The 21,550-nt window shown below is 57.4% G+C and overlaps 1 protein-coding gene across 1 annotated transcript; it reads right to left on the minus strand.

Moving 5' to 3' along the window:
• Window positions 1-15,221: 15,221 nt before the first annotated feature.
• On the minus strand, window positions 15,222-19,380 carry LOC136135504 (uroplakin-3b-like protein 1). Its single transcript, XM_065893381.1, is given in 7 exon segments — window positions 15,222-15,330; window positions 16,182-16,302; window positions 16,595-16,671; window positions 17,243-17,355; window positions 17,357-17,463; window positions 17,633-17,785; window positions 19,299-19,380. Coding segments are annotated over 7 exon segments (762 nt in total).
• Between the last annotated feature and the right edge of the window lie 2,170 nt (window positions 19,381-21,550).

The raw sequence follows: 21,550 nt of genomic DNA on the forward strand, positions 1-21,550 counted from the left end.
GAAGCCGGACAGCTCAGAGATTTGGGGGATCCAGAGGTGTGGGGGCCAGTCTGAAAGACCTGGGTTATTTGGGTGAACCTGCTTGCGAGGAGGGAGCTTTCTCAGTCTCACCTCATTTACGGCTTTTACATCCCCTCAGTGGGAACCTGGATGAGGCGCTCAGGTTCAAAGAGGGGAAATTACTTGCTGGAGGTCACACAGCTGTCCCCTGGCAGGGCTAGGCCTGGCTTCCCCAGATCTTTCTTCCGGACTCGGTGTCTAGAGCTGAGTTTCTAGAATTGTCCCCCTTCCCAGATCTAGGGGTCACAGTCCAGGGCTGGCACAGCAACAACTGGCCCTGGGCAGCTGGCTCCCGGTGAAGGTATTGCCCCAAGCATGACTGCAGACTTGGGTCCTAGCCCCAGCCCCACTACTCCCTTGCTGGGTGACGCTGGGTGGCTCCCTGAACCTCTCCGAGCTGGTTCCATTTCATCACCTGCAAAGAGGGAGCGGTGACACCCTCCCAAAACACCCAGGACACACTTCATGTCGGGGTGCCTAGCAGGTTCTATTTCCTGTCACATTTTGTTTTCTTTTCCTATTTTGTTATTTATACGCTACACGCATGCTTTTCCAAATTCAGAAGGTATTGAAGGTTTACAGTGCCTTCAGTGAAAAGTCAGTCTCTCTTCTCTCCCAGCCACTTCCACTCCCCTGAGGCAGCCACTATTCCTGATCCCTTGTGCATCCTTTCGGACAGTCTCTGCCTGCAGTGCGTCGGCAAACGTGGTTTTTTTTTTTCTTTCATACACAAATAGTAGCTTAGTGGTTACACTGAGAGTTTCACTTCTTTTATCTCGGAGAGCCGTGCATATCTGTACACAAAAAACACCCTTGTTCTCTTTGCCGCTTACCCAGTTTTCTGTTGTGTGGAGGTAACATCCATCACCTCTTTGATGTCCCCTGCTAGTGGATGAGCAGGTTGCCGCCATCATTTGCTTTCACCGAACAATAGCATGGCTCACACGTCATTTTGCACATGAGCAAATGTAACCGAAGATAAATTCCTAGAAATGGAATCCCTAGGTCAGAAGACACGTGTGGGCGGGACTTCCGTAGGATGTGCCAAATTTCCTGCTGCGGTGGTGGTTTCAGTGTACACAGCCATCAGCATACAGGAGAGTGCCAGCTCCCCTGTGTCCTCGCTAGCACGCTAATTATCAATCTGTGACCTTTGGCTAAGTGGTCAGTAGGAAAATAATGGTTTCTCAGCATACTTAGGGCTATTTTTTCAGGTGGTTTATCAAGGCCCTTATCAGTCATCCTCAGCTACTGAGATTTGCTCCCTCTGCCTGTTCATCCTTCAGGCATGTGCCCCCATCCCTGGGTTTGGGCGAGGCCCCCTGGGGAGTGAGAAGAAGTTTGTTGGCTTCTCGGTAAATTTGGGGCTCACTCCCCACCACCGTGGGCTGTTCTCCCGAGGGCCTTCAGCCTACTCAGCTCCAAGCCAGGCTCCCCTCCCCCACCATGAATTCTAGACCCACGCTGACCTGGTCATTGCTCCCCAGTAACCTCCAGTTTGTCACGAGCCCTTCTGGAATATAGCTTCCAGAGTGGGGCTGGGCCTCCCTTCTGTGCTCCTGCTTCACAGAGCAACATGAACAGATCAAACCCGCCCTTCTCCCAGGCACTAGATCTTTAATGATGCTACCCACAATCCCCTTAGCTTTTGGGGGCCACACTTCCCAGATTTCTGGTTCGAAACAACAGAAACCAGTTCGGACTAATTTAAATAGAAAGGGGTTCATTAGAGGCTATTGAGTGTGTCATGGATTCTCCAGGAGAGCCAGACAACCAGGCCCAAAGGCCACACCCAGCCAGGGACAACGCCCCAAATCACACGCCAGAAGCGGCTTGGTGCGGACACCCCCACTGACGCCCTGGCCAGACCCCTCATCTCATGCCGACTCTGACGCCAGGTGCTGCCACCACAACTGTTACCCAGCCGCACCCCCTGCATCCCCACGGAGCTGGGAAAGCTGGGGTGGCATCTGTGCTGGGAGGGGCCTGCCTCCGAAGATGGGGTCGGGGGGGGAGGGAGGAAGGCCCTGGACAGAGGAAGGGGGTTCAGGTGCTGGGCATCCCAAAGGGTGACGGCAGTCCCTGCAGGGTCTTGAACTTCTCCATGCTGCACCCCAGATGACATCCCTTTAGCACCCACCACCTGGACTCCGGGCACCCACGGTTTTCTCATTTGGTTCTCATGACAACCTGTGAGTAGGTGCTGTCATCCCTTTTTTCCCGGTGGTTCCCGTGGGGCCCGGCATCCTGCATCACTCCACTTCAGAAGAAAGGGAGGAGGCTCCGTGGGGGCTGCCGGGAGGGCCTCAGGCTGCTGCCCACCCTGACCCCATCCCCACTGACACGCAAGACCCTTTCCTCTGCACTGCCCGGCCCCTGGCCCAGTGTCCTCAGAGCACAGCCTCTGAGCACAGGGACTCCTGGGGCAGAATGGGGTCTACACTGAGGATCCAGCCAGGGAGGCAAGCCGAGCTTCCAGCACTTTCCCAGAAACCAGTTTCTGGGGAGGAGGTGAGTCAGAGGGTGGGACGGGGAGGGGAGCTCAGCCTGGCTCCACAATCAGTCCAGACCCTCCATCTATGGGGGGGGGCTACAGAGGGGATCCCTTTCCTAAGCGGACCACTGCTCTCATTTCCTATTTCCTTCCTTCCTTCATTCAGTCAGTCATCTGCTTATGTCGTCAGCATTCAAGGACTGGTGCTGGGTGCTGGGGATCCATGGGAAAACCAACTTCCCTCAAGGGGTTCACAGTCAAAGGGAAGAGATGGACATCAAAGGTCAGGTAAGTGCTACAGCAGAGAAATGAATGAGGAATACAGAGGAGGGAGGGGGCCCAGGATCTTCAAAGAGGAAGTGACATTTGAGCTGGCTTTCAAAGGATGCACAGGTGTGCATGATGGGGTCCAGGTGGGAAGGGGATGCTCCCAGTGGAGGGGGCAGCCTGAGCAAAGGTGTGGGGAGTGGTGAAGCCTGGGCTGTTCTGGAAACATCCAAGAGGGAGGTGTTAGAGGCCTATGGAACCTGAGCCTGTGAGGGCAGAAGAGAGCCAGCCAGTGGAGGGTCTTGACTGCTGGGAGGGAGCTCGGATTTCTCCTGGGCAGGGTTTGGAGAAGCAGAGTGACGTGGATGGACTTGGGTGCTGGAAATTCAGTGGGTTGACGTTTTGAAATGTTAAAACGTGGGTCTCCTTCCCGCCCTGAACTTCCTGTGCCCCCTAACCCATGTCATTTGAATCGAGTACCCCTGCCCACATATTTTTAGGGACCTACAAAATGTTTCGATTTCTTTTAGAATCAGAAGGAAGAATGAATAGGAATGAATATGTAACAATGAATCCAGCTTGGATTGCATCCATCTCTATACCAGAGTGGCCGTAAAATATGTTTTAAGACCTTGACCCACACTAGCAAAAGTGCCTAAGCCTCGTGAAGGTCTTAGTGCTCCTGGCACAGGCCAGGAGGCAGCTCTTGAGTTTCGAAGCATGTCTATGAAATTCACGGCAAATCAGTAGCGTAGAAAGAAAAAAGTGTTTGAATTGCAGCGTCTGGGGTTTTGAGCATCAGAGGAGACTTGGAAGGGCCGGGAAGACCAGCTGCCCCTCCAGCCTCTGCCAGGGATGAGGAAAGAGGCTTAGACAAAGGTGAGCCCCCTGGGTGCTACCCCAGGGAGGGGGTTGGATCTGAATCGGCTGAAATGAGAAGTGAGGGTCTGATCAAGATTACATTGAGGGCTTCCCTGGTGGCGCAGTGGTTGAGAGTCCGCCTGCCGATGCACGGGACGCGGGTCCGTGCCCCGGTCCGGGAAGATCCCACATGCCGTGGAGCGGCTGGGCCCGTGAGCCACAGCCGCTGAGCCTGCGCGTCCGGAGCCTGTGCTCCGCAACGGGAGAGGCCACAACAGTGAGAGGCCCGCGTATAGCAAAAAAAAAAAAGAGAGAGAGAATGTGGTCTATACACATACAGTGGAATATGAGGAAGAAATCTGGATACCTGCTACAACAGGGATGAACCTTGAGGACATTATGCTGTGTGAAATAAACCAGTCACAAAAGACAAATGCTATAAATTTTACTGATACGTGATGTCTAGTGCAGTCAGACTCAGAAAGAGAAAGTAGAACGGTGGTTGCCAGGGTTCGAGCCCCAGGGAGGGAGAACGGGGGGTTGTCGTTTAATGGGTATAGAGTTTCTGTTTTGCAAGATGATAAACTTCGGAAGACTGGCTGCACAGCAATGTGAACGTACTTAGCAGTACTGAGCTGTGCCCCTCGAAATGGTTAAGGTGATACATTTTATGTTACATGTTTTTTTGTTTTCTTTTTCACCACAATCAAAAAAATGCACATATGCCCCAACTTTACATGCATTTCTGTGGCTGTAAAAATATTTGAAAATAATTTTATAGTTTAGCTTTGGAAGCTCTTTGGATTCCAGGAACTCATTTGATTTGCTGCTGGCCTTGATTTCTCCACAAACATCGTGCATTCTTAGGAATCTTGGGGATTCTTCCAAAGTGAGAGAATGTAATGTGACCTACAAATTGTTTTCAAGAACAGTGACATGTCTTAAAATGCTAAATTTAACAATGGATGAAACTGACATTTAGAAGAAATTTAAGTAAACATTTACTATTTTTAAATTTGGGTTATTTTTTTTGTATTTTGGAGCCAGTGCCCTTCCCCTTCACCAGACTTCAAGGATTGTAATGAACTGGAGGCCCCTTGCCCACAGGGTCTCCCGGGGAAGCTGTCCCTGCCCAGAGGAAAGGCATGCCGTCCTTCTGTCCTCCCCGCTCCCAATGCCAAGTCTCGGCCGGGACCCAGGAGAGAACTTCTGGGAGGAGACAGAACCCAAGAGAATAGGGCAGCGCAGGCATTGCTGTAAGTTAGAGAGGAAGCCAGAGAAAGTGGATCACAGAGAGGAGCGGGGCGGGAGTAGGGAGCTGGGTGCAGGTCAATAAGACCTACTGTGTGACTGTGGGCAAGTAACTCAGCCTTTCTGAGCCTCATTTGCCTAATCTGTAAAGTGGGGCAATGGTAGTGGGGCACCTCATAGCATGGCTATGAGTAGAGCTCGCTGATGTCAGCAGAGGCACTTTTCTGTGCTGAGAACTTCGGGAACATCCTCTCACTAGTCCTCACAGGAGCCAGGGGCCGTTCCCATCATCCTCCTTTTATGACGAGGAAGCCACAGACCGAGCCCCTACTATGTGCGGGCCGTGCCTCATCGTCCTTGGCCCTCACCACAACTCCGGGACAAAGGTTATGTCTGCTTTGTAGACAAGTTGCTGCAAAGGCATTTTGACAAAGTCACCCACTCCTAGCATGGCCCCCAATCTCCCTGGGAGGACAGAGAAAAAGAGAAACAAGTGGAGAAAAACAGAAGCAGAGAGACAGACAGGAAGTCAGAAAGAGAAAATACAAAGACAGAGGGAACGTTCTAGACCCTGACTGAGCTGGGGGCAGAGCGAAGTGGAATGTTGCTCCCTGCCAGTTCTCCCCAGGGACCCCTTGTGCGGGGCGGGGGAGAGACTGCAGGTCCCTCGGGGCAACCCAAGGTGGCCCAGAGTGGTCTTGGGCCGAAGCCTAGGTGGGCAGGGCAGGCAAACAGCTGCCGACCGGTGTCCCTGAGGTGCCCTGTGGGCATGGGGCTCCCAACAGTGGCCGAGCAGGGCTGCCAGGAGGACCTCAGAGGTCCCCTTTCTCTGAGGCCTCCCCAGAGCTGCAGTCACTTAAGCCCCTCAGCCCCAGCCCCTGTGGCTGAAAACTGCCCCTTCCCAAAGCGGAAAAATGAGGCAAGGCAAGTGGAATACCAAGAGACTTGGGTTTTGAAAGATGAGGGTTGGGAATCCAGAGTCTTGGGCCCAGATCTCTGCCCCAGCCTCTCGGAGCAACCAAGGGCACTCCCTTTCCATGGAGGGTAGACATGCTCCAAGTGGACTTCCTGGAAGAGGTGGCATCAGGCTGGACTTGAAGGAGCAGGGCTGGGGCTGGGAGGTGCGGGCAAAGGGGCCAGGCACAGCTCTCAGGGCACCCCCTGAGCAGAGATGGCCCAGGGCTGGGGGGGCACGGCGTGATTCTGAGGAGACCCTGAACTCCAGAACCCTGGCTGAGCCTCTGCCAGCTCCCAGGCGAGAAGCATGACTATGGGCAGGACAGGGGACTCGGCATGGGGCCAGCACAGCAGGAGCCACAACATAAACTTGTCGTGCCTTCTGGCGCCACCGCCTCCCTGCTCCAGCTCTGGACAGGCGCTGGCTGGGCTGACAGACACCAGGAGCCTTGGAGCCATGGTGAGGTGGGGAGGTAGACGGCTGGCAGAGGCGGCTCCTGGAGGGCTCCAGCACACCCTTCACCCCTGCTCAAAGGGCTCTCCACGCCGCCACGTCAGCTTCTCCACTTTCCCAGCTTCAGTGCTCGGTGGGTGTTACCGAGTCCGAGCTCATACCGCTCACTGCAGGGCAGGCCACTAAATCAAGAGATGAGTTGCTGGGGCAAGGAATAGCGACTTTATTCCCAAAGCCAGCAGACTGAGAAGATGGTAGACTCGAGTCCCAAAGAACCATCTTCCCCAAGTGAGAAATCAGGCTTCTTTTTTTTTTTTTTGCGGTACGCGGGCCTCTCACGGTTGTGGCCTCTTCCATTGCGGAGCACAGGCTCCAGACCCGCAGGCTCAGCGGCCATGGCTCACGGGCCCAGCCGCTCCGCGGCATGTGGGATCTTCCCGGACCGGGGCACGAACCCGTGTCCCCTGCATCAGCAGGCGGACTCTCAACCACTGCGCCACCAGGGAAGCCCCAGGCTTCTCTTATACTAAAAGGGAAGGAGGTGAAGTCCTGGTTCCGGCCAGACTCTGGAAGGGATGTGTTAATTTCTTCCTCCCTGCAGTCATCCACAGGTGGGCCTGGCCAGGATGTTCCCCATGAGCTAATCAAAGGTATTTTAGCTTAATGCTCATTACCTGGGAGGCAGGGTTCCCAGAGATGGGCCATTATGTATAATATAAGCGTATAGGCAACATCTCTTTAGTGATTAACTTGTAATAGAATACAAAGGCCCTTTCCTATTACCTGGGCACTTGGGACCCTGGCCTCTGGGCACCCTTTAGCCCTCAGCTCACCGGGGTCTCCCTGCCCTACTCGCCCTCAGCAGGACCTCCACTGTCCCTCCTAGCATCCCTGGGACCTTCTGTGTGACTGTCCCCTCCCTCCCCTGCTGGTCTCCACCCATGTCTCTCTGGCTTGTGCCTGAGTGAGGGGCAGCCAGGCTGACGGTGTGCTCAGTACAGAAGGACCAGGCCTCCCAGGGCAGCAGACAGCTCACCCCCCGCCAAGCTCCCCAGGGGCAGAGGCCTCTGTCTGTTCCCTGCTGTGGCCACAGTGACAGATACTTGCTGAATAAACATGGACTCCTTTTCTTACACACTTTATTTTTTTTTAATTTATTTTTGGCTGCGTTGGGTCTTCGTTGCTGCGCGAGAGGGCTTTCTCCAGTTGTGGCGAGCGGGGCTACTCTTTGTTGCGGTGCACGGGCTTCTCATTGCGGTGGCTTCTCTTGTTGCGGAGCACGGGCTCTTGGTGCACAGGCTTCACTAGTTGCGGCGCGTGGGCTCAGTAGTTGTGGCTCGTGGGCTCTAGAGCGCAGGCTCAGTAGTTGTGGAGCACGGGCTTAGTTGCTCCGTGGCATGTGGGATCTTCCCGGACCAGGGCTCGAACCCGTGTCCCCTGCATTGGCAGGCAGATTCTTAACCACTGTGCCACCAGGGAAGCCCAAACGCACACATCTTAAGTGAACAGCTTGATGGATTTTTACACAGGTAGACCGCTGGGTAACCGTCCCCCAGATGGAGATCTAGAACATTTGCAGCCTCCAGCAGACTTTCTCGTGCCCCGGTCCGGGGACCACCTCTAGCCCAGCTTGGTCACCCTGGTCAGTCCTGCCTGGTTCTGATCTCCCTACGGATGGGATCACACCGTGCAGACTCCCCCGCGTCAGGCTTCTCTCAGTGTAATAAAGTCCGGGACAGTCACCCACGTGGTTGCCTGGGTCAACTCTCCACACTTCATCATTGCTGAACAGCATCCACAGTGCGGATGGAGCTCCCACAATGCCCTTCGCCCATGGACGGACCTCTGTACTGTGTCCAGTTTGGGCCTGTTATGAATATGGCTGCCATGAGCATTCTTGGATATGACTTCTGCTGGACGAGAGCGCAAGTTTCTCTCTCTAGAGGAAATGCCATGAGCAGAACTGCTGGGTCCCAGGGGGACATGACGACACTGAGTCCTAAGCAGGTAAGTTCTTGCTGTCCCTCTGTGGGCACGTCACACCTGTCCCCACCCTCTCCGCAGTGGACCCACCGTGTGGCACCGCCCAATAGCAGAAACTCTAGATCCTTTGGTCTTATTTGGGAGAGCTGGACAGCTGTCCTGACCTCACTCCTGCCATCCCTGTGGGCCCCGGGGTCCCTTTCACAGCAGAAGGGGCCACTGTCTTGGGCAGCAAGGAGAGAGCCCTCTCCCCTAAGAGGGCATAGAACTTTCTTCCTGCAGGCTGGGAATGCTTCCCATGGCACTTCGGGACTGCCCACTTGGGGTCTGTCCCTCTGTTTTGGCCACCTTGTTCCCATAGGACAGCGGGCTGTGGTCAAGCTGTTCCTGTCCCTGGTGCCCAGCACACAGCCCGGGCAGCCGGGGATGCACAGAAAGGTGGGATGGGAGAGAACAGCCTGAGATAAATGTCCCTACCTTGGGGACTGAGCCTGGAGGTATAAGCTCGAGGTCCAGTCTGCCTGCAGCTTTTAACTCCTTGGGGCTTTGCTGTGGGCTTGGCGTCCCTCCGGGGTCCAGGTGGCATTGAGAACCTGCTCTTCCCTTCACCCCGCCAACTGTACCTTAGACGTAAAGCAGCCCAGCTGGGGACAACCACAGCCATATCGGCCACGCTCCCCAGGCCCCAGGAGTCCACCTCCCAAATAGCCCAGGCCGGAGCAGGTCCACAGTGGGAAGAGAAGGGGTCTCCTGCTCTGTCAAGGCAGAGAAGGCCTCCAGTCAATGTCTCTGACGTTCTCAGAGACTCCTCAGGGGCCTGGTGGCTGGGCAGAAGGGCCAAGCTGTGGCCCTGGGACAGCGGGTGGTCAGGCTCCGTGAGCAGAGGTGCTGTCTCCCGCCCTGCCCTTGGCCCTCAGCCCAGATCCAGGTTCCTCTCTTCCCAGAACTTCATCCCCCTGAGTGGTGTTACGTGCTTTACCCTCATTAACCTCCGGAACCTTCCAGAAAGAAGTGGAAATGCCCGGCCTCATCCTCCCACTGAGGAAGCTGGGGGTGGGGCGGAGAGGAGGACGGGGGACCACCCTGGCTGCTGCCCAGATCAGAGGCAGGGTTGGGGAGCTGACCACCCCTACCTTCCCCCCAGGGGCCCTGCAGCCCCCTCTGCTCCCCTCCAGTGGAGTTCTGAGACCCCTCCCAGTCCACCCCTGCTGGATTCCCATCCTGTGTTTTCTACCCTGGTGGCACCTACCACAACCCCCATTTCTTCATCTGTAAAATGAGGCTAACCATGGGATTGCCCCAAGGATTTGGGGGTTCACGTATGTGAATTGTCCAGGCCCGTTCCTGGTGCCCAGTAGGTGCTGGACAAGGACCAGCCCCTCCTAAGTCATGGTGCCCTCTGCGCATGGCCTTTGCTCTCTTGGGCTGGAGTGACTGGGTGGGGTGCAGGGATTGAGGAAGGGGGGTTGGTCTGAGTATCCCAGTCTCTGTTCCCCATCTGTCTCTCTCAGTCCCTTCATCCCACGAGGGATGGATGGAGAGGCAGCCCCGTGGGCAGCCAGGAGGGCAAAAGGAAGAGCGTTTGTGAACCCTGAGCCATCAGGATGACAGCGGAACCTCAGGCCTGACTCTGGGCAGCTCAAACCCACCTAGCAAGCGACACGGCTCACGCCACACCACGTTGCCAGCAACCCTGAAAGTCCCCAGGGCCACAAGCGAGAAGCCTGCACCTAGGCCTGGGCTTAACCAACGGGGCCTGGGAGGGTGGAGGAGGCCACCCCCTCTGCCTGGACTGTCCTCCTGGGAAGGGCCTCCCAACAGGGTGGCTAGGACCCTGGAGAGACCCCTCTCTCAGGTCACACCCTTGCATGTTTGTGTCCCAGGTGGAAATGTCCCCCAGGGAGCTTAGGCTGATGGAGTGGGACCCAGAAGCAGCCCACGCCCCAGACTCCAGATGAGCTGATTCCTTCCTCTCCCGGGCCTCACAGCCCCTCCTGCTTGCCTGGCTTCCAGCACCGCCTAGATCTTCAGACTTTACTGTGTGAGCCAGCATTCCCAGGAGAGCCCCAGATCCATGCCAAAGAGGGCATGCAAACACACACTTGTGGGGAAGGGGGGCGCAGAACAGTCCCCTGGGGCCACCTGGGCTCCCGCCGCAGGGGACAACCGGGTGTCTGGAGAGGAACCAGGGCATGGAGATGGGGAGCCTGGAGGCTGCAAAGGGCATTGGGGGAGGGGCCCGGGGTGACCCCTCTGTACCTGCCGGTTGGGGTGATGGGCTGTGAACGGTCCCCATCCCTGACACACATAGTCTTTCTCCCTCGTCCTTCTGCTTCCCTTTTGCCCTTTTCCCCTACTGAGCCCAAACCTAGAACAGGAGCCAGTTTTCTGATTTTATCTTGTGTGTATTGCGAAACGCTTGTGTCCACCTCTCAGCTCAGACGGCTTCCCCCCAGGGAGTGAGAGAGTTCCCATGGCTTGTCAGAGTTAAAAACAGAGACAAAAGGCTGTAGTCAGAGGCAGAGAAACATAAGAGGAGAGGATACACAGAGAGAGAGAGAGAGAGAGAGAGAGAGAGAGAGAGAGAGAGAGAGAGAGAGAGAGAGAGCGCGCCAGAAAAATGGGCAGAAAGGCAGCGGGATACGGCAGGTCCTCTGCCCTGATCTGTTGGTCCATTTATCAGGTTGACATCAGGTGACGTGTGGCGCCACTTCGTGGCTCAAGGCCATCGTCCCTGAGTCTGTTTTCCTCAGGCTTGTGCGCCTGAGAGCTGGAGGGCTGAGTGGGTTGATGTGCCGCACCCTGTGGTCAGTGTCACCCCACCAGGCCCTGCTCCCGGCAGCAGTGTCAGCGCTCTCCATCCCATGATGGCCCTCTTGTTATCTCTGTGCAAGTCTACCTCTCACTGATGCAGTCCTTGAGGCCCAGCACTGAAGTCAGTGACTGTCCCCTGAGTGTGGGAATGAATGAATGAGTGAATGAATGAACACGGAGGGACTGAGTGACCTGAGGACCCTACTGCTCATCTCTTCCATCCTTTTCACGGATGAGAAAATTGAGGAGGGTCAGACAGGATGCCAGGGCTGGGGCCCGGATATGGACCCTCCTAGGGCCCTGGCAGCTCCGGGGCACTGCTCCGCACAGCGCTCCCTGAGAGCAGGTCCCACGACACAGCTCCGGAGCCGAGGCTCCCTCTCTGCTCCATAGGGGTCACCATCAGCAGCTCTATGGGGCCAGCCACCCTGGCTCAGGCCTTCCCTTCCAGCCAGTCCTGGACTCCCAGGCCCCAGAAGAGCCCGGGGAAGCAAGGCCAGGCACAGCTGAGGTTCCACGGGGAGCTGGGCTCTGAGCTCAGCACCGGGCATGTCCCAGGGAGCTGGCTTAAACTTTGTGGCCAGGCTGTGCCTGTCACAGAAAGTGGTGCATGTTCCCCGTGGGGGCCTGTGGTCCGGGACAGAGGTTGATCAGGGTCGTCTTCAGAACTCAACTCGGGGGCTGGAGGACCAGGGAACCAGGAGGGGGTTTGGGGCTGGGGGCAGCTCTAGGTTTGGCTGTGGGGTAACGTGGTGGCCTGAAGGCCCTCTGGGATATCTGGTCAGAGGCGGCCAGGATCGCTGTCCTCCACGACTCAGGGGTCAGCTTCTGCAGAGCCCCCTCTGCACGCCCAACCCTGGCCTCAGGCCGCCCTCCGTCTGGGACAGGACTCTGTGGCCCCTTTCTCTAGTCTGGAGCCCACAAAGGTGGGGAAAGATCTGATTCCACAGGATCAGCACAAAGGCGGCCTGTGCCCCCTCTGTGATGCTGTGATATAATGAGTAACACACATTTGGTCTTTGTCTGGTTTTTGGGCACAGAGCTCTTAAAACCCCTGCAATTTTCTGAGTGCTGGTGTGAGAGGAGCATCTTATGTTATCCATATGGGGAGCCCCTTTCAACCATGCCTGAGTTTATGCTAATAAGGTGACTCTGTGTGGGCCCCTACATAGCTTTTTTTCTTTTTTAATTTTTTTGGCTGTACCACGCAGGATCTTCGTTCCCTGACTAGGGATCGAACCCCAGCCCTGGGCAGTGAAAGCGTGGCGTCCTAACCACTGGACCACGAGGGAATTCCCCCTAGATAGCTTTAGGATGGAACCAACCATGTGACTAAAGGGCTGGAACTTTCAAGCCCTATCCCCCCACTCTTCCTAAGCAGCCTCCAGGGAGGGCACTGGGGTTGGTTCAATCAACAATGGCCAATGATTTAATCAATTGTGCCTATGTCATGGAAACTCCATAAAGACCCTAGACAATGGGGTTTGGAGAACTTCCGGGTGGATGAACACACACAGGTGCTGGGAGGTGGTGCACCCAGAGAGGGCATGGAAGCTCAGCACCCCTCCCCCCATACCTCACCCTGTGCATCTCTTCTAGCTGGCTGTTCCTGAGTTGTATCCTTTATAATAATCTAGTAATAGTAAGTGAACTGTTTTCCTGAATTTTGTGAGCCGTTCTAGTAAATTATGGAATCTGAGGAGGGGATCATGGGAATAAGCTATTTGTAACCAAGTTGAATAGACGTGCGGGTGCCCCATACTTATTCCTGGCATCTAGGTGGGGGCGATCTTGTGGGACTGAGCCCTTTACCTGTGGGGTCTGCACTAACTCCAGGGAATTAGTGTCAGAATTGAACTCAATTGCAGGACACCCAGTTGGTGTCCAGAGAGCTGGAGAATTGGTTGGTGTGAGAAAAACCCACCCATTTGAGGAGTTCCTTGGTGGCCTAGTGGTTAGGATTCGGCGCTGTCACTGCTGTGGCCCGGGTTCAATCCCTGGTCAGGGAACTGAGGCCCTGAAAGCCACTTGGCATGGCCAAAATAAAAATAAAAAACAAACAGGAAAACCCCACACATTTGGTGTCAGAAGTGCTGTGAGTAAAAAACAGATCACAGTACCCTCTAAGGCCATTCTTGGCCCCTCTCTGTCCTGCTCTGGACGCAGGTCTAGCTGGCACATGGACCACACCGTCCAGACCCCCCGCCCTCTTGCTTCTGGTTAGGTGTGGTCAGCACGCGATCAGAAGGCCGGAGGAGACAGGCCGGGGTATTTAGTCCCCCGGCTCCCTCTACCTACAGCCCCCCGCTCCTGCCAGGCAGACCCTTGCCCGTGGCTCCTGCCCACTGGCTCTGGAAACACCACCAGCCCCTCAGGGACAGGAGTGCTTATGGCCCCATCGGTGCCCTGGGTCCCCTTAATATGCTGCCCAAACCCTTGTAAATGCTTTCAATTGCCCCATTAGACAACGTGCCATCTGTTTCCTGCCAGTGTCTGACCCATACTGGGTGCTGGTGGAGTGCAGGGCCTTAGAGTTACCCAGTTCAACCTTCGCTTTTACATTAAGGGGAAAACAGGCTCAGAGAGGGTAAGTGATCTGTCCAAGGTCACCCAGCCCCAGGGCTGGGGCTCATGGCTGCTCTGGAAAGGCTGTGGAGAGATCAAGGCTTAGCTGGGCAGAGGCTGGAATTCTGTGTGCCCCCCTACCCTCCCTGCCCCTCCCAGGCCGGTCATGTGACCATTTCCTCCACAGCAAGAGCCAGATGTGTGTGCACCGGCTTAATAAACCCATTAGGCCATTTGCACCACCCGGACACAGGCACCTGGGCATGCAGCCAGAGCCCTCCTTCCCTGCCCCATGCCCCAGGGGGTGAGGCCCTTCACGTAGCAAGGGGCATCCCCTGGCCTCCTCGCAGTCCCTCACCCCACCCTCCAGCTGTCCCCAACCTGCCCACCCAGCAGTCACCACGGTTTCCAGGCCTTTGTACACGCTGCTGATCCTGCCTGGGTCCCCTTCCCAGGTCCACCTGTCACAGTGCGGCCCCTCCTCCAAGGCCACGCCTGCTCAGGAAGCCTCCTCCGGCCCTCAAACCTCTGCACTCCCTCCATCCCTTGTGCTGGCTGGTTTCCCCTCCTCTCCCACACAGCGGTGGGTGACTCGAGGACAGAACCTTGCTGGGTCATCTTGGCCCCAGGGGGGCCTGGCCTGGAGTGGAGTGGATGATGATAGGTGCTTGGTGCCCTGCATTACGTTTGGGGCCCGAGTCTGAGCCCAGGCATCTCCAGGGGCTGCAGCTTCTCACGCATTTCCACACCCCCACCCCGGCGTGAGCACAGAGGTCGGGGTGAAGCCTAGAAGCTCTAAGTCCTCCAGCCAGGAGGAGAGGCCAGATGGAGGGACACCACAAAGGGGAGGCGGGGGGACTTCCCTGGCGGTCCGGTGGTTAAGACTCTGCGCTCCCAATGCAGGGAGCCCCGGTTCGACCCTGGGTCAGGGAACTAGATCCCCCCACGCGGCAACTAAGCCCGCACGCGGCAACGAAGATCCCGTGCGCCGCAACTGAGACCTGGTGCAGCCAAATAAGTAAATAAATATTTTTAAAAAGAGGAGGTGGGGGGCGGGGGGTGGCGCCAGCAAGTGCCAGACACGCAGGGCAGGTGAGCATGATCACCTCCTTGGTTTGGCTTCATCAGGCCCAGTGGGACCACTGGAATCATCCCCACTTTACAGACAGGGCCATTGAGGCCAGAAGAGAGGCTTGCCCTGCCCCAATGGCTCAGCTGGCCTAGGACCCTGGGCTTCATCCCCGGTTGCTGCTTCCTCCCAAGAGGAGCTGGGGACAGGGATGCAGGGAGACTGCCCAGGTGTACAATGACACAGCCATTCAGGGGGCTGTCCCCAATAATGGGGACATTTATTTCTGACAGGGACAGGCCCAAGCTTTGGACTAAGGACACCCTCCCCACCTTCCTTATTTGGAAACACTCTCTCCCAGGGCTCTGAAGCAGCAGGGCGAGCCCCTAGGCCATGCTCTGCAGCCTGGACCAGGGGCGAGGCAGATGGGGGCCCCCTGGAGCCTCTCAGGAGCCCCCCTCAGCTGAAGGGCTGAACATGTGGTGGGTGTTATATCTTCTCATGCACGCCAGCTCCCCTGGGCCAGAGATGGACGTGCTCCCACAGGTGTCGTAGCTGGGGGGGAGCGGGGAGGGGAGGAGAGATGGAGAGAATGAAGAATGCAGGGCCTCATGGAAAACCTCTATTGCCTAGAGGTTGGAGCGCTATTCCTCTAAACCTCACAAATCCAGCTCTGTCTCCCTGCCCTTTGTCATCACCCCACCGCAACGCTCCCCTCCCCCACTCCCCACGCCCAGGATGCCTCTAAAACACCATCTGCCTGTTTCCCCTGATCACAGCTGCCACTGGCGCTCTGGCTTTCAGCATACAGCCCATTTCCTCAGCTGGGATCAAGGCCCAGGCCTTCCTGGCCACTCTTCTGCCCCCAGACCCTCCCCCTCCTCTCCAAATCCTCGTCGGGGACCAGACGTCCCTTTCCTCCAGGAAGCCTTGTGGACACCCACTCCCCACCAGACCCCAGATGAAGCCTTGAGCGCTCAAGTCAAAGCTCAGCGCTTAGATTAAAAGCAATTCACCTCCACCTGGATGTCTTCCACCTGGAACATCTGCTCTGCGCTCCCACTCGCAATTCCAGCTCTTGCCACCAGGGGGCAGATGGTGAGCACTCAGAAAATGTGCCCCCACCCCCCACCCCCGCCCCAACCCCTCAGCAGGTGTCAGGCAGAGGGACAAGAGAGGGAGGGGTTAATGCACACACCACCCCCACCTAGAGGTTCTAGAACCTTGAGGATCCCTTGATCAATAATTGTTAGCCCTGTTCGGCCTTCAGGGAAAACCCTTCCAGCAGAACAAGCTGGGCTGGGGGCCTGGGCTGGGGCCTTGGGCCGGGGCGTGGGGAAAGGATAGAGGTGGCCCAGGAGAGGGACTCCACCCCTCCCAGGGCAGTCCCGACCCTCTCCACTAACCAGGTGTAGATGAGCGGGGTGAGGAGGGTGGTGAGGACGACGGCCAGCAGGACCGACAGGATGGCAACGATGACCACGATGCCTGCGCTGTGGGGCCCTGGGGCAGCCTGGAGTGCCTCGGCTGAGGGTGTGAGGGGGCCCACAGGCAGGTGGGGTGAGAAGGGAGGAAAGAGATCTGACCTGAGAAGGGGGGCCTGGAACAGCCTCCAGACCAACCGCCTCTCACCGCAGCCCAATGGGGGCGGGGCTTGCAGGCGGCCTGGGGAGGGGCACCTGCAGACAGCAGGATGTTAACGGTGGCTCTGACTGACTAGGGGCTGGCTCATTCCTCCCCATCCACCCCGAGTCCTCAGGAGCCCCCAGGTCCCTGGGCCCCCAGCCCTAGAGTTTGAGCGGCACACCTGGCCCCATACCTTGCTGCAGGTGGGTCTCACTGGACCACTCTGTCTCAGCCATGGGTCCCCTGTCTCTCACCACCAGAAATTTCACTCTGAACAGGAGACCCAGCATTGGGGGTGGGGGTGTCCCCAGGACCTGAAACCCTCCAACCCTGGTGCCTGTCAGTCCCTCCCCCTGACTCCCAGGGCCTGGGGGGAACAGCCTAGAGCTAAAAGCACAGTCTCAGAGCCCACCGGAAGGGGCTCCATCCCAGCTGTGACTGGGATGTCTCAGCTGTGTGGCCTTGGGTGCATCCCTTGCCTTCTCTGCGACCCTCAGGGTCCTCTCTTGGGAAATGTGTGTGGAGCGGACTAGATGCCTCAGCACGGAACGTCAGTGAATCAAGCCCTGAATGAGGAGAGATGCGGCCAGGGCCCACCACTCTGCCTGGATGGGGAGACTCCACCCACATGGTCCGCATGGCCCATGGGGGCGGGGGCTCAAGTTGGGGGCCCTCTGCTCAAGAAGACGGAAGAATTCACCGCGGACTCCCAGGCCCCAGCCCCCTACTCCTAATGGCAGAACTGGAGCCAGGAACCCAGGCACTCAGCTGGGAGCCACCCAGGCTCGGGTCTGGACACAGGCAGGAGCCCTCCCACCCCAGCGCGGGGCTGGCCGCTCACCGGTAGGGGCCCGGGCCCGGCAGGGGGTGGTGGCAGCCTCTTGTCATCGGGGAGCAGCGGGTATCGTTGGCGACACGGAGGACCCGGAGCTCGTTGCCGGGCTGGCCGCCCGGGGAAGAGTGCTCAGCTGGTCCTCAGCGTGACGTAGTAGCCCCTCTGGGGCAAGTTGGCAGGGACCGGGGTGTCCTCCACCCTCTGTGGGGCAGTGAAGCTCTGGGTGGCTGAGGGTGGCACCGAGGGTCAGAAGGTGGGGGATGCATGGGCGCTACCCCATCCCGCCAGGCCAGACAGCCTCAGGCCACATCCCTGGCAGCACCTACCCCTGCTCCCTTCAGGCCCGCCTGCCCATTTCACAGAGGGGAAAGCGAGGCCTGCCCCAGCAGCACCCACCATGGCTGTGGGCCAACACCAGCCAGATGGCGTCAAAGTCGGCGACGTTAAGGTGACTGAACTGGCCCCGCGGCTGCTCCATTGTGAAGGTGGGCTGGGTAAGTCTCCCTGCCAGGGTGGCGCTTGAGAGCTGGGGCGCGTAGCTGATGCGCTCTGGGGCCGGTGCGGGCAGAGAGAAGAGGCTCAACAGCACGACCAAGTCCCCAGCGGCTTGTCTGGGGGGGGACGGGCTCATGGCCCTGGAAGCCCCTGTCAGTGGGAGGAGTTAGGGCTTTTCCTGGGAGCTCTGGTCAGGCGTTAACCAGGAATGCTCCTTGGCACTTCCGTGTCCGGCCCCTGGCCCCTGCCTTGGGAGCCTATTAGGGGTGGGCACCGTGGGAGGTCGGGGGGAGGCCTTGCCCCCCTGCGTCACCGGGGTCTCAGTGATGGGCAGGGCCTGGGGAAGGAGGACAGGTGGAGGCACAGGAGACCCTTCCCCAGCTGCATGCACAGCTCTTCTGCGGGAGGCGTCTTAGGTCCTGCTGGGGTGACACTCAGATTTGGGGCAGCCTGAGCCCAAGCCCAAACCTTAGGCCGGGCTCTTGACAGAGCCCAGTGACCTTGAGCTCTGACGCTCTGCGGGCCTCAGTTTACCCACCTTTCAAGTACCCCCCCAGCTCCATCCACACAGTCTAGGTTGGTTTGCTTGATGAGAGGAATGAATGGCTTGGGGGGGGGGAGGGTGTGACACAGGAAGACCCTAGGCCCAGAGGTGGGCCTCGAGGAAGTGTCCTGGCTCAGATCCTAGGGTGGCCTCTCCTGCCCACCCAGTGCTCTGCACCTCCCACCCCGCCCCAAGGCTCCCTCCCCTTAGAGAACTTGTCCCCCTCTCAGCCCCTCACAGCTCTGTCTAGCCTTGCTGCTCTGCTTGGAGAGCTCAGAACCCCTAATTCCTCTCCAGGCCCCCTGAGGTGTCCCTCAGCCCCAGATACTGGAGAGCAGAAGAAAGATGAGGTGGGCTTTATGGAAGTCTCCAGAACCCTCTCCCTCTTTCAGTTCAGTTCAATGCAATTCATTTCCATTTAATTCAGCTCAACCCCAAGGGTTCAGGGCTAGAACCCTCCTCTCTCAGAGCTCTTGGCTCTAACGCTGAGGCCCAGGGCACACGGCATACAGCAGGTACTTAATGTTTGCTTAAAAGAGAGGAAAGACATGGAACAGCAGAGACGGGGGCATGGGGGCTGCATCTCTAAGTCCCTCCAGTTTGAGAGCCCAACAGTGAACAATGACTGTAGACCCCCTTGGAGAGCTTCTTTTGGGGTAAGTGTTATCCTTGAAGACTTCTTTAAACCTCTCCTTGGGCCGGGGAGGAGGCGAAGGAGGGGAAGGAGGGGAAGGAGGGGGAAGGAGGGGATGGAGGGAGCCATTTGGTGAGAATCGGGCTCAGGAAGCACGGAGATGAGAAGCCCAAAGAGAGGGAGGAAGCATTCCTTGCTCCCAATCTTGGGGCGGGGGGGTAGGGGGACAGGTGTCTGTCTTGTGACCTCTTCTGGTGGGCTGTCTCCCCTGACCCACCTGGCACCCAGTCCCCAGACTCTGGGCTCAGGAGGCGGCGGGGGAGGTGGGGTCTGTCTTCCTTAAGCCTGAAGCACAGTAGGCACCCCTGCCCTGCCCGACCCTCGCTCACCCAGACTCATCCCCAGATGGAGGCAGGTCAGCAGCGGCAACAGTGCTGTCAGAAGAGAAGACTGTCCCCCGCTGAGCCTCATGGCCAGGCCAAGTGTCCAACTGTCTGTCTGTCCGAGGGTCTGTCTGCAGCATCCGGAGCCCCAGAGGCTCCGCTGTGCGTGTTGGGCTGGGGGAGGCTGCTTCTGGCACCTCCTGCTGCCCCTCCCACGTGCCCCCTTTCTCCCAGACAACTGGTTGGACCGCTTAGGGGCTGAATGTGCTGGCCCCAAGGATTTGGCATTGCAAGGGAGGGGTCTGAAGAGGAAAACTGCACCCCACCCCCGCTCCAGGAGGGGGGTCCAGGAGGGCCTGGCTGGGGAGGGGCCACGGAAAGAAGAGCCAGTCCTGGGGTCCAGGCAGCCCCAGGGACAGCCCTGCCGTGCCTTGTGGAATCTCCTTGTCCAAATGGTCCCCCAACCTGGCAACCACGGCTCCCCACGGCCCCCCTCTGCAGAAGGGAGTTATCCTCATTTCTCAGACGAGGCATAGAGCAGGGAAGGGGGCTTGTCCAAGACCACCCAGCCAGCCGGGCCAGACCCAGAATTGGAGCATCACCCCCCAAGGCAAGCCTAGGGGCACTCCCTCCCTGCTGTCCCCCTACCGCCTGGCCCCGGAAGGGGGCTCCCCAACATCACCCTCCCTCCCCTCCTTATCCAGGTGACCTGCCCTCTCTCCTTCCTCCATCTCTGGCCACTGCCAGAGCAGGGCAATCCCTCCTCGAGACAGAAGGTGCCCGGATGGGGCCCAGGGCCGGCGGGCAGAGAGTGTACCGACAACCTCTCACCTGGACTGGAGCAGCAGACCCTCAGGGTGGTCCCCTGCCCCAAGCACCAGCCCCCACCCCCGCTGGCCCAGCTCCATAGCTGACTGGAGCCACCCTCCTAAAACTCAAACTCCTTTGCGGAGCACTTAAAAATTTTTTTTAAACAATTAATTATAAATATTCTTTAGTTATTAAAACACATTTAATTTATATCTCTATATAATCAAATATATAATCTATTTGATTACCAGCCCACCTGCATTATCTTCCTTTCCCAATATACTTAAACTGTGCAAATTGTTTATTTCAGTGAACTTCGAAAAAGGAGAATATTCCTACCCACACTATGTTATTACCTAGTAGGGTTTTTGTGACCAACTCTCTACTCGGACGAGCTAGTTCCAGACTTTTCAAGATTGAACATTACTGCATTTCACCAGTGATTGACTCAGCCCCCAAAGAACTGGGGGCCAAAAGCGGAGCGGAAAAACTCGGGAAGGCAGACGAGGTCGGGGGAGTTGAGTGTGCGCCTGGAGAGCCTCAACCAAAAGGCCGCTGAGGGACTTCCCTGGTGGTCCAGTGGTTAAGGATCCGCCTTGCAATGCAGGGGAACTAAGACACCACGTGCACCGCATCGAAGAGCCCGCACACCGCAACAAAAAAGATCCCGTGTGCCCAATGCAACCACAAAATAAATAAATATTTCAAAACAAACAAACAGAAAAACACAATAAAACCAAAGGTCGCTGGGACCCCTCTTCTAAGGCTTCTCCCCTCTCAGGCGGCTCAGGCCAGGCTCCTCCCGGAGGGCCCTCGCTGCCTTGCAGTAAGTACCCAGCGAACCCTTGTCCTTCAGTCCTACCTAACCCAGGGTCTGGCATCACTAGAAACTGTCCCCTGGTTGGCTTTGGTGCCTCCCCTAAAGTCCTCCCAGCACCTGGCATGTACCTCCATCTTATAATCATTGCAATAAAATGTATTGTTATATCAAGTGCATCCCTGTGCACACCTGGCCCTCCTCCCACTGGAAGCTCCTCAAGGCAGGAACCGCCCCTCCTTCCTCACGGGGTGGCAGGGAGGAGGGGGTGGGCTCGCAGGGGCTGGCACAGGGCCGTCCGCGAAGCGGCCACTTCAGCGTCTGGCGGTTACCTGGACGGGCTTGAGATGCAGGTCATCCTGAGATCAACGTTTAGTCATGGGACATGGAGGTCGCGCAGGTAGAACGTTAAGCATGTGTGTGGGCCTCTGAGAGAGCGGGACCAGCGCTCCTGGACCCAGATGTGGAAGAGAGGGGGACACGAGCCGGTCCAGCTGGGGCCCAGCCGGCGAATCCTGGTCAGACCCAGCCCCGGAAAGGCTTCTTTATCTCGCCAGCCTGTTATTACAGAAATGGTCATACCTAGGAAAGTTGAAAATATATAGTACGAAGAATGCCCATACATATAGCC

This window comes from Phocoena phocoena, chromosome 15 (genome assembly GCF_963924675.1).
Source record: "Phocoena phocoena chromosome 15, mPhoPho1.1, whole genome shotgun sequence".
Lineage (NCBI taxonomy): Eukaryota > Metazoa > Chordata > Mammalia > Artiodactyla > Phocoenidae > Phocoena > Phocoena phocoena.